At 34.5% G+C, this 21,093-nt stretch overlaps 1 protein-coding gene across 3 annotated transcripts in view; it reads left to right on the top strand.

Annotated features, from left to right (window-relative positions):
- The window catches only part of LOC126761443 (forkhead box protein O), a 103,964-nt gene that overhangs the window by 8,287 nt on the left and 74,584 nt on the right, over window positions 1-21,093 (top strand). For all 3 annotated transcript variants that reach the window (XM_050477610.1, XM_050477600.1, XM_050477591.1), the window contains 2 exons: window positions 15,895-16,261; window positions 17,722-17,936. In XM_050477610.1, the coding sequence (XP_050333567.1) occupies window positions 16,048-16,261; window positions 17,722-17,936 (429 nt within the window). In that variant the 5' untranslated portion in view covers window positions 15,895-16,047. The remainder of the gene's footprint in view (window positions 1-15,894; window positions 16,262-17,721; window positions 17,937-21,093) is intronic.

Raw genomic sequence — 21,093 nt, 5'->3', positions numbered from 1 at the left:
GAGGCAATATCTGTGAGCCAACCGTCAGTGTGGTGGTATGTGTAGGCCTAAACATGTGACGAGGAAGAACACGTATGTAGACATGTCGGCAAAATGTCGAAGAAGTCAGCCAGACTGCTGGGCAGGTGATCGGAGAACAGGGAATAATGACACCGCAGCAAATAAAATACCAGGCAACAGCAGCAGAGGTCCAATGGACCCACACATATTATATTTTACTTATATGCAGATACTAACACATGCGCGGCATTTTTTTTCTGATGCACCGGGGGCACAGTGACGAAGCAAGAATGACAGTGATGATGTGATGCTCAGTATATAAGAACATACATATGTTTGTGTGTTTGTCGGTATATTTGACCGCTGATCATGACGGCCAAGCCAAACCCGAAATCACCGACTGAGAGTGAACACATTTCACGGCTGTTTGCCGCAGTCGCGCAGTTTGTTTCGTTCGTAAAGTGGGGCGCAGGGTGGCGCGCGGCGTGTGCATGAGTACTTTGTGTAGCTGCTGACTTACTTTGCTTGTGGTGTTTGTAAGCACGTTTGACTAGTTTTTTTCTCTCGATGTGTGCTGCTGAAAAAAAAGTCTTCTTTTATTTTGTTGATTTTCACGGCTCTTTCGTCTGACATTCGCTGAGCGAAAGAGCGTAAGCGAGTGATCATACGATTTAATCAAATGTCTAATGATTTTTACTGTTTTGATTTGAACGCCAACGTGAGCGCAAAGTCTGTCAGACTGCTAGCGTGAGCAAGAGTATGAAATAACGTTAGGAAAGAGAGCGCCAGCGAGTAATTTGTTTAATGGCGTATCTACTGCGCAGTTGATTTCTGTATAGAAAAAATATAAATAAAAAGAAAAATTTAATGAAATAAAATAGCAAAGCACATAGTATGCGTGCAGCGCGACAGCGCCACGTTTAGCATTTACGGAATCGTTTGCCATTTGTTTTTTATGTAATTTTTTTCCGTCAAGCATTTTAATATTTAACTCAATCAAACATTCAATATTCAACTGCCGATGTAGCACATGCAGACATACATACCTAGATATATGTAAATATATAAATATATATAGTATGTATATGTATATATGTACATATGTGTATGTGTCTGTAGGTATGTAAATTAATAAATAGCGAAGACTGTCCAATAAAATAGTTGAAGTGGCGTGTGTGTTAATGGCAAGTGAGCGCATGATGGAATGATAGAGCAGAGAGCGCGAACAAACTCTTTTGTAGACGGCGCTTTTATTTTTGTTTAATTAAATATTAATAAACTTTTAATGCAATAAATTATCAGCGTGGAAAATTTTATAGCAAGGCAGTGAAGTAAAACAGAAAAAAAGAGAAAATAATTACAACTGTTTGGAGTGTAGTAATGTTGTAATAAAGGCATACTTACATACATATGTTCTTATAGAGAAATGTTATGGCCTTTGCAGAGTGCTCACAAAACAGGTGAGATGAAAGACTTGCGGCTTCGAAAAATTCCTCAAATCAGCATAAATTTTGTTAGTCTAAAAATAGCATGGAAAAATACTGTGTAAATATTTATGCTGAGCAATTTTTTACACACATGTGTATATATATACATATATTCAGAAATTGGTGGTACGCCCCCACTGCACGTCATTACCTTCGGTGTAGAAACTGACGCGAGTAAAAATGACTAGGTGAACACATACATACATACATTTTGCAAGTACTTGCTCAAGACACCCACCTGAAAGCTTTTACAGATTTCTGTCGTACTTAAATGTCGTACATACATTTACAATTTCGGTTACAGCTGCTCAGCATAGCCGGATCAGCTGGGAAGTGAGTAAGTTTACTGCTATTAATAAAGTGGGGTGAGACAAATTAGCGGAAAGTAAACAAATGGCAAATTCCTCTAAGGTTTTAAAGCCAACTTATTAAGCTAAAGGTTTGTTTTTGAGAAAATTGATGGTACAAACTTTAAATTTATAGAGGCTTTTAGCATAAGTGAGTAAAAATGAAAGATAGTGGTAATGGGTAGGTTGAGATAAAGAAGCTGCCTTAGAAGTAAAAAAAAACTACAGGATTGAAAATGTAATGAATATTAAGGAAAAACGTCGATTATTCAATAGTTGTACCAAATTTTTAACGAAAATAGGTCCATTCCAACCATGGCATTTAACGCCATTTTGCACATAGTGCCCGTTGACATTGTCGGAAGGTATATAGCTCCGAAAGCAGCTATCAGACTCAGAGAATCTGGGTTCTTAAAAGAAAACGTGTCTGAACACCCGGGTTTCCTCACACACTATGTCTGAATATGCGGATATCAACACATTTTGACTTCATACCAGATCATTCGGATCATAAATTCGCCAAACCGAACTCCGGTGGCGGTTCCTTCTCTACCCATCAGCAAGGAAAGACACCCTAGAACCGCTATCGGTAGAATGGAAGCGGGTCGGCGCTTCCGTATCCTCTTATGTTCTACTAGATAGGTGGGCTTCACGGAACCTTGGGCCACCATCGGTATATGCGCTGTCGCAAAAGCCTTTTAGATCAAGATCGATCGCAAGAAATCTAGTGATTCCTTTGACCTCGCCCTCCTTAGTTGTGGGGTTTTTAACAGGCCATTGCCCTATTGGTGTCTATGTTGTAAAGATTGAAATCTTACAAGACGCAGAAGCTCTATGGAAGAAAATGAGGTGTAAACAACTCAACACTTCCTTCTTGACCGCCCGCCTTTGGAAGTTTAAGACTTAAACACTTGGGAACACATCCCACCGAACAGGCAGGAGTGGATATTAAACGCCTGTGCAAATTTGTATTGGCTACTAAGCGTTTAGCTACTTAATAAGTTCGAACACAGAAGTTCTTTTTTCTATGGCTTCACATACGACTACCTATAGCAATCCACGTACGATCTGTCTAGATTAGCCATCTAACCCGTAGAGCCCACACAGCTCGTGATTCCTTCTTCGCCGGTATTCATCACTCTCGCGGACGGCTCTAAAAATATGCGGAGAACAGTTCTTCAAATACTCCAGTGCATTTCTTATGCCACATTATACTACGGGAATGATAAGTGACTTTTAGAGGATAGTTTTTATTCGTTGAGGGATTATATTGGAGTTATACAGCGCCGAGATTCCGACTTTTAAATTACGTTCATGGAAACTTTACATGGCTTCACTGCTAGTTTTGAGAGCTAAGAACCGAACTAGAAATCTCACAAACTATCTTGAAAAATTATTCCAAATATTTAGACTTTTATACATATTACTAATTTGGCTCCTTATTCCGAAAAAAATTAATAAAACCTGACCTATGATAATGCATATTACAGTATTATGTAACTATGCTAGTACGAAGAATCGGGCCGCTTTATTGCGACATCTCAAAACAGCCAGCCACGGTTGCCTCTAGCGATGTCTTAACCGGGCTACCGATTCATCTAAAAAAAATTTGTCTGTTTCGACAGTGGAACACACCCACGCACACGTGTGAAACTATAAGAGAGTCTGCATATCAAAAATAATGCTATTACGCTCAGCGCTTAATTCCGACATCGCCATATTGTATGGCCCACTAATTGGACTTGCCAACCTTGATGACCGTGCACACTTATGTGCCAATAGGCGCATAAAACTATTTTCAGTATTAATCGTATAATGTGCTTATTCATGTGTATGCACATATACATACATATGTACATATACATATGTACATGTAAAAATTTCAAGTGAATACTTTATATAGACCCTGTAGGAAATTTAGTGTTATAATGTAGAGTTTTTCAATAAAGTTCGAAAGGAAAATCATTTTTTTTTAGTTTTTTCATTTATATTTTAGTAACTTCTCAGTACAAAAATTCCTTAAAGTATTTCGAATATATGCAAATACCAACAACACAAGCGAAATATATTTTAATATGACTTGGATTTAATGAGTACAAATTTAATTATTTGAGACACTTGAAAAAAATTTTTTCATTTTTTTGTTTTTTTATTTACATATCTTTATTTATATCTTCGACTGTGATATTCAAAGAATGAATTTCGAAAACGGAAATACGATTCATAAAATACCGTTATTTTTGAAAGTATTACTATGTGCATGAAAATTTCCACAAATATCTATTATTTGAAGCTAACGTTATAATATCGAGTTTATTAGAACTCTTTTTTTGAATACGTCATTTACCACAGGTGGCAACGCTTCTCAGAAAAGCGTGCCAAAAATGTTGGTAATTATTTTTTATTGCGTTGTTGATAGCTGATATGTTAATATTTTATTGATTTCTATTAATTTAATTTGGTAAAATTGTAAAAGGGTGGCAACTTTTTCAAAAACAAATTTAACTGTATTCAATTTTAAACTGTTTTTACATAAATTAAGGTTAGTCTCTTCAATTTGTTGAACTAAATATTTTTAACAAAAGCCACAGATGGCAACGCTTTTCATAAAAATGTGCGCTAAAAATTTCTATCAATATTTTTTATTGCGTTGCACATATGCCAATATTTTTTTTTTTTTGTTAATTTAATTTAATAAAATTGTAAAAGGGTGGCAACTTTTTCCAAACAATTTTTACCGTTTTTACGTATATTATAACTATATGTTGGTCTGATTAATTTGTTAAACTAAATTATTTTAACAAATGCTTTTGAATTTTTAAACAAAAACTATGAAAGTTTGTTAACCGTCGTTTAGTGCTTTTCATCTCAAACAGTGTTTCGACTTAAATTTTCCAAACATGTGGCAGCCTTCCTTGAAAAAATTCTCAGCTGTAAGCTTTCTTAACTTTATTTGGCAACCATGAATAGGCATAATGCTGAGGTTCTCATCTCAAACTGTGTTTTGACTTGACCTTTGACGAAAATTACTTTTTGATTTTATATTAACACCACTATCCTTTGACATAGCGACGCTTTGTAGTGCAAGTTCGACGAATATTTTATTCCGATTTGGCTGCAGAGTGTGTTTGTTCGAAATTAGCTTTTGATCTCTAAAAATTCAGACAAGGAATTTGCTTCCATACACACATAAATATTTTAGGGCGCGTGTGTACTTTGATTATATTTACCCAAACAAATGCATACATATATAAGTACATATATGTATTTGTATGTAAGTACTTACGGCTATTGAAACGCCTTCATAATCGTGATCAGCACGCTTATCAGCTGTGAGCGGGTTACAATTCTAATTTTCGTTTTTGTTATTCATATTTTGCTATTTACGAAACAGCGCTAAGTTGAGTGACAGTATGCTAGATAAAGACAGCGTTGTAATTATGACACACATATACTCGAATGCACACAAACATACATACATGCTCATAAAACTGACAGAATCGAGTGCAATCGGGTATGACTGAGAACATTTATTACAAAGGTATATTTATTATATGTATTTAGTAGTATTTATAGACTTATATACACGAATGTTAAAGGATTTGTTTTCTTATCTTATTATGTCTGTATGTGTGTGTTTTAATGGGATTTTCACATTTCCTCAGCGTGTACTGACCTTCCTTGTAAGATTGTTTTAAGTATGTAACACATACATAAGTATGTGTACATGCATACATATATAGTACATACATATACGAGTATGTATGACATAGATATAAGGATTTCTTGATAACGTGGTATTTGTTTGATCATTTGATAACGGTATTTTCTGTAAAGTGTGCTCATGTAAGTACATACATATGTATTTGAAGAGCACTTATCACCATAATCTATCCATCACTAATCGCTAATCTTCAAATTAACTATGTAGATCTTTATTACTGATTGTAAGTATGTAAATATGTTGAACTTTATTCCTTTGTCATGTTTTTTCGCATATAAAATTCCAAAAATTACACTACTTTACAGACATTTTGCAACTCCGATGTTAGACGCTCTTTCTTGCTAATTTAGAGCTGCTAAAACCGAAAACGAGAGCTCAGTAGGCCGATTATGTTGACAATAAGTTGAGCAAAGCGCGCGAAACACATTCTTTACAGAACGTGAATTTTCTTAATAAAGTTGAACATAAGTGTTTTCGTGCTGAAATGCCAAACAATACTGAGCAAAAATAACATGATAGCTTGACTCACGCGTGATTTGCCAAACAAAGGATATTGAAAAAAGTGCCTTTACTCGGATCACCCGTTTGCTCGACTACCTTGGTTTGCCTGTCAGTTCGTGAAGTCTAAGAAAAAAATGTTGAATTGTTCGAGAGTTTCCTAGATTATTTATTTCATTTGCCTAACCGCCGGTTATGTCAAAAAATAGGAGACAGAACTGTGAAAATGAAGTAAGTTACATGATCAGACCAAAAATATTATTGTCACAGAAAATTTTTTTTTATGTATATTTAAGTCTATTTTCAACACTCAAAGAAATTTTGTCAACCGCAGACCGAAACATACTACAAATTTAGATTTTTTGTTACTTCATGTGATGACAGCTATCCATATTTGTACCAAATCTCAAGTAAATTGGCTGATTCGAATGTGAGATATTGTGGCAACTGCATCGAGAAAAGTAGTTTCGAGAAAAACTCGTTTAAGGTCTTATAATATTCTCCTATTGATGCAGTCTTAGGACTGTTGCAGTTGCTACGCCACCTAAACAGCTATAACTTTAGATATAATTTGAAATTTTAAAACTCCTTTTAGGGCGATATGAATATTTGAACATCTAGACCATGGAATTATGAAAAAAAATAGTACTCGTTTTTTTTTAATTTCTGGACTACAGGGGGGTAAACTTATATAAATGTTCCAATTACAGCGCTTGAATTAGTTATGAAACTCTTATCTGTGTTTTGTGATCTGTTGCTATTCTAGCAAAACAAAAAAAAAAATCATTAAGCGTTGATTAAAAAATCTCAGAAATAATTGTAAAAGTTCCTTATTTATTTTTACTAAAGAGAATTTACTCGCTACATTTTATATATCATGTATAATTTACATATATTTACTTATAAGAAACTAATCATCAGTTGAGGCATTAATATAATCTCTTAGTCATGGTTTTCTATTTTCTTGAAAATGACAAAAAAAAAATATTCTTTTAATATTTATTTTATTAGTTTTTCATTCATACATCTCTTTTCACAATAATTTCACGTACGAATTTATGTTTGTATGCGCATTTATATGTAAACAAGAGCACATTCTCGCTCTCTTCATTTGTATGATATCGGGTGATTTTTTAAGAGCTTGATAACTTTTTAAAAAAAAAAAAACGCATAAAATTTGCAAAATCTCATCGGTTCTTTATTTGAAACGTTAGATTGGTTCATGACATTTACTTTTTGAAGATAATTTCATTTAAATGTTGACCGCGGCTGCGTCTTAGGTGGTCCATTCGGAAAGTCCAATTTTGGGCAACTTTTTCGAGCATTTCGGCCGGAATAGCCCGAATTTCTTCGGAAATGTTGTCTTCCAAAGCTGGAATAGTTGCTGGTTTATTTCTGTAGACTTTAGACTTGACGTAGCCCCACAAAAAATAGTCTAAAGGCGTTAAATCGCATGATCTTGGTGGCCAACTTACGGGTCCATTTCTTGAGATGAATTGTTCTCCGAAGTTTTCCCTCAAAATGGCCATAGAATAGCGAGGCATGTAGCGCCATCTTGTTGAAACCACATGTCAACCAAGTTCAGTTCTTCTATTTTTGGCAACAAAAAGTTTGTTAGCATCGAACGATAGCGATCGCCATTCACCGTAACGTTGCGTCCAACAGCATCTTTGAAAAAATACGGTCCAATGATTCCACCAGCGTACAAACCACACCAAGCAGTGCATTTTTCGGGATGCATGGGCAGTTCTTGAACGGCTTCTGGTTGCTCTTCACCCCAAATGCGGCAATTTTGCTTATTTACGTAGCCATTCAACCAGAAATGAGCCTCATCGCTGAACAAAATTTGTCGATAAAAACACATTTCGAACCGAACACTGATTTTGGTAATAAAATTCAATGATTTGCAAGCGTTGCTCGTTAGTAAGTCTATTCATGATGAAATGTCAAAGCATACTGAGCATCTTTCTCTTTGACACCATGTCTGAAATCCCACGTGATCTGTCAAATACTAATGCATGAAAATCCTAACCTCAAAAAAATCACCCGATATTATTAACTTAACGCACAATTCTGCGTTGACACACTCATAGTTCAGCTTGTGAATGTAAAGTTTTATATACGAATATATAAAATATATTTACATATATTTATATAAGTATGTATTTATTTATATACTTTTTAAAGCACTCGCATGACACACACACGTTATAAAGTCCGAGTTAGTCTGACAGGCCTTTGGGTTGGGTTGGGTACAGGCTTACAAATACAATCGGGCTGTGGATTCATAATTGTCGTTGGACCTAGTAATATTTCTATACAAGCATACATACGCATTTATGCATATATTTAACAGTATTTGCAACTATTTACATATATTTTGATTAAGCATAAATAGCAGTTGAACTTATAAAATAGCATTACAAGTCTGTATACTTACATATGTTCTTATGTACTTATGGCTCCTTACACACACACAGCTTTGTTGAGTAGGCTTTCGCAGAATTGTCATGAATGATAATCCGCGTCTTTTTTGCTAATAAACTTTTCTACATAAGTGCTGCGTCACAGTGTGTCCAAAGATAGATTAGCTCACTTACACGCCTCGCTCAACATCATTATTATTATGTACGAGACATATTTATGCGTGGAACCTTCAATGTATAAATACATACAACTCTGTGGTAAAAATAAGTCCACTTTATTGACTTTTTATTGTGTCACTTAATTTTTCCAGCTATGAATATGTAGTTAATTGTATATACAACATATAGTAGTATTTAGGGAGATGGAAAAGAAAATATTTAAAAAATTCATAGATTCGATGTATTCAATGAGTGATTAAGATTTTTTTGTTATAATATATTAAGAGTAATGATAATTTTAAATTAGGCAATTTACATTCGGACAAAAAGTATTTTATTGTAGCCTTCAATCCCCACCAGATGTAATACACTTATGCCAATTTTGTTTTATCTCTTCGATTGACTAAAAACGAGTTCCATGGAGTGGCCATTTCAGTTTGGAGAAGAAGAAAAAATCACATGGAGCCAAATCTGGTGAATATGGTGGTTGATATATTGCATTTCCGGCTTTGTGTTCGGTCTGAATCATGTCTGGATGCGATGGAGCAATATCATCGTGGAAATCAATGAATTGTTCTTCCAGAATTCCGGCCGTTTTCGACGGATGTTTTCACGCAAATTCTTCAATACGGCCAAATAGAACTCTTTATTGATCGTCTGTCCTTCCGAAACAAGTTCATAATGCACCAAACGGCGAATATCGCAAAAACAATGAGCATCGCCGTTTTTTTTTTTTGGTTTCGGTTGGATTTATTCCCGTCCGCGTCAATAATTGTTGACTCGTTTGCATGTCAAACTCATAAGACACAAAGGTCATCCAGAACGAGGCAAACCTTCAACGATCTTTGGACCGTCTTTGAAGACTTTGTACTACTCCTAAGCTTACGTTTCCGAGTGCTTTTTTGTCACAATATACATCTTGCCGCAATTGTGGTTATTTTAACTGGATGCTGACATGACAAATGACAATGAGTAAGTTTGACTGACGTCAATTATCAAAATTATCTAGAAAAAAGCGGAATGAAGATATCTCGACATATTCTTCCCAACTACCCTACTGTATGTCATAGCAACGGACGAGTAGGTTGGAAACAATATTTTGATAACTTGTTCCAAACAAACACGTTTTCACAATTCCTCCTTAGCGGCCATCTGTCAGTTAATTCAGTTAAAAAAGATTCTTTATCGAAAGAAGGGGTCTTGATTAAGTTAAGCAGGACATAACTGACAGATGGTTGCCAACCAGACATTGAGAAAACGGTCCGAAGTGTTTAAATGTCGGTAAGAATCGGTGTTTTAACTTGTCAAGTGCGATCTTCGTAGGCTATAGTACCGGGTTTTGTCACTTTAGTGCCGAAAGATCCTTTAATTTACATTTTTTTCCATTTAACTTATTTTATAAGACTAGGAACGTTGTAGATTCCTTTCAATTTTCCACATTAAAAGGTCGTGAAAGATTAATGGGCTTTTTGTAAAAATTATGAGGTTTTGAAAAAAATTATGAAAGATCACTGATTTCTCAACATTTGAACCTCAAGTATTTGCTGCGCTTTAATTAGAGAGAGAGTCCATGGATTTGTAGCAAAAATATTAACTACATTAGGCCTGTTGCTATGAATATGTTACTTCTGGTAAAAATGGATTTGTTGTGTTAATTTTTACTAAAGAATTATCATGTTTTCTGTATAAAAAAATTTTAAATATTTTTTCAACCAATTGAAATATTAAAGAATTGGAATTTTTTTAACATTCTTTTTCATACCTCTACTCTCTTTCCTTCTACTCGGAGCAGCATTAGTAATCATCATTCAGATATTTCGAAGTCTGTTTGTCTGACCAATAATGTGATTGTGACTTCATTATATTCGAACTGTTATATTATAGTTAGCAAGAAGATAAGATTATTTGCAATCGATCACAATATGAAGTTTATCTTAATCTAATGATGGTAAAACAGTGTTTGATCGCTGCCATACTGTTGAAAATGTATGAGTTGACTGTTTTGAATCTGCAAAACCGATAAGTTTTCATAAGAAATGAAGTACATATGTATATATAATCGAAATAATAACGTGATCACCTTACTCACTTGACTAGCGGAACTCACGTGCAACTCTGACGCCAGAGCCACAAAAAAAAAACAAAAACATGACGTGAATGCAAACAAAATATGAACAGTGTGAATGTTTCTTCTAACGAAATAAGAGTAAAAATATATAAACAATTTAAGAAATGTAACTAGATAAATGAAACGTATACATTTCAACAGGCTTAAAATTAAAAAAAAAAAAATTATTCTGTAATTTATATAATTTTTTAAATTAAATTATTGTAAAATGAAATTATTTCTGAAATATGAATTTAAAAATGCATCAAAAGACTTAATGCTAATAGCACACTCCATTAATTTAGATTTTCAAAATAACAATGACAAGTACCTTTATAATAGTCTAAATTTGACAGATTTTGTCTGACAGCTGTCTGCTTGTTATTATTATATTTTGTCTTGAGAAAATGTTTGCCTTATGACAAATCACATACTTTGCTAGACTTTAGTGTTGAGATGTTTTTTTGAAGAGACCGAAACCTATATCGTCGTCTTCCTCTAGCGTGAAGTAAAGATATAGATGTTCACCTCTCTGCAATTGTACGTATGTATCTATTTTGTCTACATTTTATTATACCAATTTGTGTGACTTATACCAGTTGCTTGGTCTATTTGTTACTTTCCCTTTTTTACGCATCGGAGAACTACTATTTAATATAGAATGCGACTATATAATGTTGTTGTTGTAAAGCTTAAACACAGAGCGTAGAAAATTAGTGAGGAATGAAACTTTTTTAACCGATCTGATGATCATTAAAAAGTATCTGCCGAAAATTTCGCAAATTGTATACAAACATCGGAAGTTTCCCGGCTAATTGTCAAATAACTTCAGTCTGGTCAGAGGTCTATTGTATTTCTGCGGTTTTTTTAACAGATTAACGAGAGAGAACCCAAGCATGTATGCATTTTAATATGTGATTATAAGATTTATAGGTTAATATGTTTTTTTGCAAATTTATTACTCCCTCTTATTTCTTAATTTATCACTTTTCCATATTAATTATCAGAGTGCCGTCATGTCTGTGCCTTATGTCTGATAATTTCGACAATTTATTCCAGAAATTATATTTCTAAGCAAATATTTATACCTGCGGCCTGACAAAATCTTATCTTATCATTGAAGCTTTTTTCTTTTTGCACTTTGAAATGTAGAGCAGCAAAATAGAAGAAAAAGGCTGCGGAACTTAGCACTCTGTGATAAGGATTAGGAATGGAAGAAAGAAACTAGCCTTGCTATGTACATACATATGTATATTTTTTCACATGTAAAAATGTACTTACATATATATATGTAAGTATATGTACATATGTATATCATGGCACAGCATCTTAAGGTCGGCAGTTAAGCTTAAGATATGGAACCTGAATTTCTTTCGATAAATGAAAACATAATTTTGAAGTTCAAAGTAGGAGATATATTAGATAGGATACTCCTACCTTAATTCGAGAATTGCTTTTAAAATACTATACATATTTATATGTTTAACCAACAATTCTCCCATCTTTTATACGAAAGTGAAAAAAGGCGTTGATTTCCAATAAAATTTTAATTTGTGTAAACGGAACGAGTGTAAATTTACAGTTCATTAGCCCAGCAACAAGTGCATATTTTGCTTGCAAGTGTTTCGGGTCTCGTTTACATTAAGCGATAATGCATAGCGGCGATAAGGAAGCAAGTAATATTGACCTGAAATTATCATTTTTGTTAATTGGTCGTCAATGCTATTGTACAAGCAGACAAAGAGACGACTAGCAGCGCTACATATGTACATATGTGTTCCTGGACACATACATACATATGTATAGTTTCTTTAAAGAAATCCGGGAATTTTTATGACGTAAAACAGTTGAAATATATGTACAGTATAAGTACATATACATACAAGAGAAAGTATAATAATTGGGGAATTTTTTTTTTTCAAGTTTGTTGAACTCGTTTGCATTGAAGGCCTTCTGGTTAAATTTACTGTTTAAGAGTAACAAAAATGAAAGAGATTATTTGAAGCATTTCCATGGAATTTTCATGTTAATAATTTTCATTTTATTTCATTTTACTTTCATTTAATCTTGGTTTGCTACTCATTATAAATCATTGGCTCATCAGTCTTGCTGTTAGATATATGTACATATGTGTCTGATATGGTCTTTCTAGCTATGTCTAAACAATACAAAACTATGCAAAAAATTATCTCTGTTCGGTTCGGATTGTAGCGAATAGAACTAACAAAAGACATAAGCTACACAGCATAATCAAAAAATGATAGAAGAGCAAACCTTTAGACCATTTTACTTTAGGATGTTTCTCTTATTGAAACCCACTGCATAACTTTGTTATAATAGGCCCAAAGTGAGATGACCGCCGTTACCGATTATCACAAGAATTCGCTTTTGATTGAATGGCTACATTAATAAACGAAATTATCGCATTTGGATCCTCAAAGTCACTGTTGAGTGTGCTCTAGGGCCATGGTCCATATTTCTTTAAAAAGTAAAGGTGGTCATAATGTTGCAGTCATTGGGAACGCTATAGAGCCACGATTAATGACTTTTCGGACCTGAGGTGAAGTATGTTATTGTAGAGGATCTTTGGATCCAACAAGACGATGCTAATCAATTTACTGAATGAACATTTTTAGTGAGCACATTATCTTGCTATGTGGACCTGTGGCGTTGCCTCTTAGATCGTGCGATTTAACACCTTTGGACCATTTTTTGAAGGGTTATGATGATCAGCCGTTTGTCTGCGTAGATAAGTCCGAGCTAATTAAGTCTTTAGCAGAGAATATTCTTCGAATTAATACTGACAAATGGAACCAATTATTGCAAAAATGGTCGAAAACTATTCCTGGTGACTTATAGTTCAAGAAAGCGGCCAATGCCTACTTAATTGAGTCTGTAGTGAGTAAATTGTCATCTGTCCAATACGAGCGATATTGCCTATATGCAATAGTCGGTCATTCCGAACAGTCTCCGAGAAGTACGTTTCTTCCGCGGTGCACTGTGTTGCGGCTAGTGGAAAAGTAACTTTTCTCCGATTATTTTTTTCAGTGTTTTTAATGATGCAATTTTGTCACAGACATTCCAAATAAACTAAAAACACATAAAGCTTATTTTTATGTTGCCCCGTTGATTTTTAATTGATTTTAGAAGTCAAATAATCAAAATTTTCACGAAAAGAGGGGATTTCAGGGCTGTATTCCAAATGATCTCATTTGATTTTGGTGACAGATATTTTGATTCGGAAAAAAAATCTGCCTTCGGACAATTATCTTCTGTAAAACAAAGGAATGTTGTTTGAGACATTTTCTTATGCACCTTTTTTAGAGCGAAAACCCGACTAAAGGTCCATTTTTCCTTTAAATTTGGGTTAGGTAATCAATATCTAAAAAGTCCCAGAGAGTCCCAGTTCCAAACCACTACAGAAATGTTACATAATTTGTTTTCAACGAACTGTGAAAAAAACAGCCGCTCATACCTGCCCTCCTGGGAGTTATAGCGATTTTTGTATATCACTCTTGGTATTTATTCCATAGAAAAAGAACGGAAATTCTCGGAATCACTTATTTTTTTTTATTCTACTTTTATTCTAGCACTCCACAAAAATGAGCATAACTCTCTTAAAACTGAAGCTATTGACTTCAAAGCGGTATCAAATTAAAGCTTTTATTGCCACCTTTCAAATAAAAAATGAAATAGATTTTGGTTTCATATAAAATTTCAGAGTTTTTCAACAAATATCGAAAAATCATGAAAATTTGACGTTTATAATTCTTGTTCGGACCACCCTATACTTTATTTAAAAAACTAATCATAGGGTATTTATCAGAAATAAAAAAAGAATTAAAATACATTTTTTTTGTAAATTTTTCGAACAACTTTTTTCTTACTTTTGTTGAAAATTTGACCCAACAATTTTTTTCGGTGTAAATTTTTTTTTCACTCATTCTGTTTGGGATTTCATTCTGATCAATCTGTAGAAGTTTCTCATCGATACAATTAAAATTACAGTTTAGGCAATATGATTTCCAAAAAATTCCGGTTTCGCAACACTGTGCGGTGGTCGTATAGGTTCCATTATGTATTTTTATGAATAGTAATATATAAGTCTTGCATTTAAACAGAGCCATGTGCAGTCTGGCTGCCTCTAGGACCGAAAATAGGTAGTCACATAATTTTCTAAATCTGTTCGTCATCGCTGACCGAACTTCCTTTTCATAGGTTGATGGATGCTGCTTCCATTCCTCCCAGTTGCCCCTGCGTTTGACTTTGTTGAAAAGCCTGCGAATTGACTGCCTAAGCAATGTCAGTTTACTAGACCACCATGAACAGGTTTGTTTACTGGTGGTCACCTTTAGTAGACAGGCGCAATGACAAGCGTCAATTATGAAGTGGTTTGTCGCAGCCAACCTGTCATCTCCATCTCTAAAAAAACACCCTTTATTTCCTTGCAAAGGAACTACTTTATTAATCGTAATTTTTACGAATTTTGAATTTTTCTGTGACAATATTAAATTAAATGTCTCTAGGTAACCTTGTGCAGTCAAATTAGTTGTTTTACCAAGGTCAGATTTTATAGGTCTGATATTGCATATATAGAGTTATAGAAAGAAAATACAACCTTGTAATATTAATCATATTTACTCCTCTATACTCACTCATAGATATTCAAACTGAAATAACTGCTTATATATGCTACCTCGAACCGATTTCTATCAAGTAGCGACTAATAGTACTACTTGTTAATATACATATAATATACTAGTGAATTAGCTTAGCTATTTATGGATCACATTTGTACTGGCAGTACAAATATTTACCGATTTGAAAATTTGCGTTTCATTTATCAGCAAAATCGTAAATTTTTCCATGACATTATTTTATATTTTAAATACATACTGAATGTTCATATATACATGTACATATGTACTAGGTACTAATGAACAAGTATTCTATTTCAACAGAATTTGTGTGTGTTTCTGTTTGACAGCAAAGTGCTACTAGACTTAGTTGGAACGTGTAATATTAATTAATACTAATTTTCATTGAATAATTTGCAAAATAATCAGCAAAACTTCAAGTATACTTATGTGTAGAGATACATTTTAATTTCTTTATAAAAACAATTTTATTACTTTTTTCATTTCAGAATATCACTCTGTTACCAGAATCCAAAAAGACGCGGTACGAGTTGATACCACTCTGCAGAAAGGACTTCGCCAAAATTGCGCAAAAAATTTCGTACCCGACCAGTTACACAAATACTGCAAACCTGCACCTCATAAACGATCCGTTTACTATAATGGAGGGCTTCGTGCATGATTGGCCCACGCCACCGCCCACAGACATCCCCCTGCACATGGATCTAGTCAGCGAATTGCAGGGCGATGGCGGTTTTGAGCCGCAGACGCGTGCCAGATCGAATACCTGGCCATGTCCGCGACCAGAGAACTTTGTGGAACCGTCCGATGATTTGGACAGTACGAAGGCGAGTAATCAACAACTGGCGAGCGCAGGTGAGTGCTAGAAAATTAGTAATTATTAGAACTGGGTAGTAAGATATTTGGGTTATATAACATATAATGAGGGTTGAGAGTACATTGTGAAAAAATTAAATAACGGGGTTTTCAATAAGAGCGCTACAAAGGAATTCCATTTCCTTTGCACGGCCACCTCGGGCAGTCTTGCAGAAGTCCAGACGCGGAACCCAATTTTCGACGGTTTTCAAGCATAAATCGGCCGATGCTGCTGCAATTTCATGTTCGATATTCGTACAAAGTTCTTCAATCTGCGCTGGCTTGTTGGCATAGACCATAGACTTGATGTAGCCCCACAGAAAATAGTCTAATGTCGTCAAATCGCACGCGGCCGCTTGACTGGTCCATTTCGCGAGATAACACGTTCACCAAACTTGGTTCTTAGTAAAGCAATTGTGACATTCGCTGTGTGGCTTGTGGCGCCGTCCTGTTGGAACCACATATTGTCCAAGTCCATATTATCTAATTCGGGTCAAAAATATTCGATTATCATTGAGCGGTAGGGATTCCCATTCGTAGTAACATGCCGGTCTTGATCATCACGGACGAAGTACGCCGCCGGTTCATAAACTGTACCAAACCGTAATTTTTTCGGGATGCAATGGTGATTCAGGGATATGTGTGGATTACTGCCTGACCAATATTGAGGAAGCCATTCAGTAAGAAATGAGTCTCATCGCTGAAGATGATTTTTTGATGAAAATCCGGATCATTTTCAAGTTGTTGCTCAGCCTAATTCACGAACGTACAGCGATTCTGGTAGTCCAGCGGCTTCAGTTCTTGCAGTCAATTTGATCTTATAAGGGAAAACTCGCCACAACGACGTCACAGAGATGTCCAAAGCTTGAGAACGACGTGTGAGAGACTGATTTGAATCATCCTCAATTAATGCGCTAGCGGCAGCAATTTTTTCGACACTACGGGCATGTGGACTAAAATTTTTCCACTAGACGCTCAGTCGTTGACAGGGCGATTATGACGTCCATAAATTGGAAGTTGAGGCCACTGACTCCGAATTTCGGTAGTAAATTTTTATAATTTTGACTCGTTGTTGGATTGTATATATTTCCACGATGAAATGGCAAACCTTACTGAAGAAAAACGTTGAAAGATCGGTCTACTTTTGTAGCGTTCCTATTGAAGAAGTCGTTAATATAAATATAAAAACAAAATATATTATTTTCTCAAGCAATAGTGTGTTGAGTATGAAAAAACAGTAATTTAAAAAAAAAAATTGTGTTAGATGGCAACAACATATTTACATGGAGAGTAGTTCACATACAGATATATTTATAAAATGCGAATAACACACAGATAACGCTCATACACATACTTGCACACTTATATAACTGTATTTACTCGTAAACATATTTGTTATCAAATATTTTCCATTTGCAACAATTGTAATTAAAAATTGGCTCACATTGCTTGCTTTGCAGATTCGCAACAGACTATACAGAATATAAATACAGCGAAAAAGAACTCGTCACGTCGTAATGCGTGGGGCAATTTGTCGTACGCGGATTTGATAACGCACGCCATCGGCTCGGCGACCGACAAGCGGCTAACGTTGAGCCAAATCTACGAGTGGATGGTGCAGAATGTGCCGTATTTCAAGGATAAAGGCGACTCGAATAGCAGTGCCGGCTGGAAGGTGAGTACAAAGCCACGTTTACATACTTACATATACATCTATTATAAATATGCTTTGTTGTTGCACACGAGTGTTTTGCTTAAAGGCACATCAATTAATAAAAAATACTCGCTGTGTGCGTAAGTAAGGTCTCATAAAGCCCGTGCGAGTCAATAAATGCACAAATTTCTCAAAAACAATAATAACAATGCAACGAAAAACAGCATCAAAATATAAACAAAGGCAAATGGCGCAAATAAGTGAGAAGAAGTGGGTAAATGTTGTTTGTTTGTAAACAACTATTATGAGTATGTTTGCAACAAATTGGCGGGAAAAATACAAAACAGGAAAATTAATTTAGCGTCCAACGCGTATGTATGTATGTATATTTATATGGCGCTGTGTGTTATTTAATTGTGTGCTCGATTTGCTGTGGTGTTATTAACACTTTTTTATGAGAAGTGAACATATTCGTGGGAACCTAAGTTATGATGCGATGATTTTATTATTGAGTTCGGAAATTATTTTTTTCATATTGAAACCGATTTGCATACCGAAAATGTTTTTCAAAAATATTTAAATAAAGTCTTAAACACAAAAATGATTTCGATTCCGATATTAAGCCGTTCCCACGACAGTCGTATCTACGTTATGGGATTTTTTATTCGGTAAAGCACTGTCAAGTCGGCGGAATTAAAATTGAACCTAATTTTACATAGAATATACATATCTAAGCCATGAAATTGAAATTGAAATAATATTTTGCAACTCCGCCCTGTCAAAGTACATCAGAAATTCGTAAGCATTTTGTTGATTAGGTTTTTTAAGAATGTTTGACATTTTTTAAATTTTTTTAAATCTTTTGGTGGGTTTTTGAGTTTTAAGTTGGTTTTTAAGATTTTGTTCTCATTTTATTATTCCCTATATTTTTGTATTGGATCCTTTGTATGACGCTAAAGTTTGTAAAGCCTTTAATTTGTTGGAAAAAAGTATATTGAACATATTAAATACAATACATAGTGTGTTAAATTTTTTTTTCTCATAGACAAAAACAAAAACAAGAATACGTAAACTTCGGCTGCATTAAAGCTATTATGTCTCTAATTGGTGCATTTTTATAGCATAAAATTGTATAAAAAGATCTTTGTCTTGATTTTGATGGATCAGTTTGTATAGCAACTATATGATATAGTAATGTGATCTAAAAGATATCTTCGGGGATTGTAGTGTTGCTTTAGGCAATAGTCTGTGCCAAAGTTCAGGAAGATATCTTGCGAAATAAGAAAGTTTTCCATACAAGGACCTGACTGAGATCGTACAGTTTGTATGTCAGCTATACGATATAGTGGTTCGATCTGAAGTATATGTTTGCAGATTATAACTTTGATTTTGGCCATTGTCATGGGAAAATATCGGGAAGATATCTTGTGATATAAAAAAGTTTTCCATACAATTACTTGACTGAGCTCGTTCAGTTTGTATGGCAGCTATATGATATAGTTATCCGATCTAGAAGATGTCTTGGCTGATTGCAGCGCTGCTTTGAGCAATAGCCTGTGCCAAATTTCAGGAAAAGATCTTGTAAACTAAAAAGGTTTTCCGTACAAGGACTTAACTGAGATCCTTTAGTTTGTATGACAGCTATATGTTATAGTGATTCAAGGCGCGTGTAAAATTTCAGAACGATATCTCAAAAACCAGTAAGGCTAGGTACTAGTTTGTAACAGCTGTTACAAGCTTTGTGGCAAACTTAATATACATATGTATGTACCATGTGTGGCTTCAAATAGAGACAGGGACACGCTATTTTCTATTTTTGTTTGGGTAGAAATATGTTAAAATAAACTTTTTTTTAATTCAATATTTATACAACTGATGGAATGTTATTTTCTAATTTATATGGAGAAATAGTATATTTTAACCTTCATAAAAAAAAATAAAAACACATATTTTTAACAATTTATAATTATATTAATTTTAAACAAATAATATTTTTTTATTTTCATCATTCAAAATTTTAATTTATTTTTTATTATTCTGAAAATTTAATTTTTTTACGTTACTCTTAAAATTGTATTTTATTGAAGTCAATTAGCAAGTTTTAGATTTTTATTATAAATTATGAAATAATAAATTATAATTTAAATCATTAAGGTCGTTAAAACACTTCAAAAGTAACTTTGATAACTTTCCATCTGTCCATATGTACTTAAGTAAACGTAAAGTAGTGCAAATCGTACACTTACACACACACACACACACACACATACAATAACGCGCACTCAAGAGTTAAGTGAAACAAAGCATTTAAGCTGATAAGCGCTTCCATCAACCGCCCCTATTGCAGCCCAAGCGCTAGGTTAGATCAACTTGATATTCCACTACACACACACACACACATACATGCGTACCTGTTGCATGTGACCAGCAGCTGTTGACTAAGCAAACAAATCAAATTACGGCAACGAAAACGCTTGTTGTTGTTTTTGTTGGCGCTGGCCAGCGTCAACGCTTCTGCCGTCTGTCTATGCACAACTGTTGCTATTTGTTTTTGGCGTTGTTCTTGTTGTTTTTATTTCGGTTGTTTTTTGTTACACTTTTTCAGCTTTTTCATATTTTTGTTTTTGTTTTTGTTTTGCTTGCAATGCATTTTATCTGCCACTCGAGCGCTCTCAAGTGTACTACTTTGTAGCAACAAAGTTAAATATGAGCTTTGTTTGCTTCGACATTGCTGTTGTTGTTGTTGTTGGCTTTTGCATTTTTCGCATTACACTCATTTATGTGTTTTACGATTTGTTTTGGTTTGTTGCTTTATGGCGCATTCATACACACGCAGACAGAGACAGACAGACGGACGGACAAAGTGTTGTTGTTTGTTTTTTATATATTTAGCTTATAGTGTTTTTTGTTTTTGTTGTTGTTTTATGTTTGTGTTTGCATCACATCATCATTACCGCTGTTATGGCCACTATTTGTTTGGCTTGTGGGTTTTTACGCGGCGCGAGTCAAGTTCAGGGCCACTGCTTTTGGATAGCTGGCTTGTTGGTTTAGTTAGTTAGTTTCGCTTATTTGCTTCTGTTTGTTTCTCAGTTTTGTTGTTTTTATACATTTTCAAGAAGTACTAAGCAAGCTAGCGTCACATATTCGACGGCGGATCAGCTCGGTTCACTCACCGGCT

This window comes from Bactrocera neohumeralis, chromosome 2 (genome assembly GCF_024586455.1).
Source record: "Bactrocera neohumeralis isolate Rockhampton chromosome 2, APGP_CSIRO_Bneo_wtdbg2-racon-allhic-juicebox.fasta_v2, whole genome shotgun sequence".
In the NCBI taxonomy this organism is placed as follows: domain Eukaryota; kingdom Metazoa; phylum Arthropoda; class Insecta; order Diptera; family Tephritidae; genus Bactrocera; species Bactrocera neohumeralis.
Note: the sequence above shows the minus strand (reverse complement) of the source record. Positions and strands in the feature narration are given on the sequence as shown.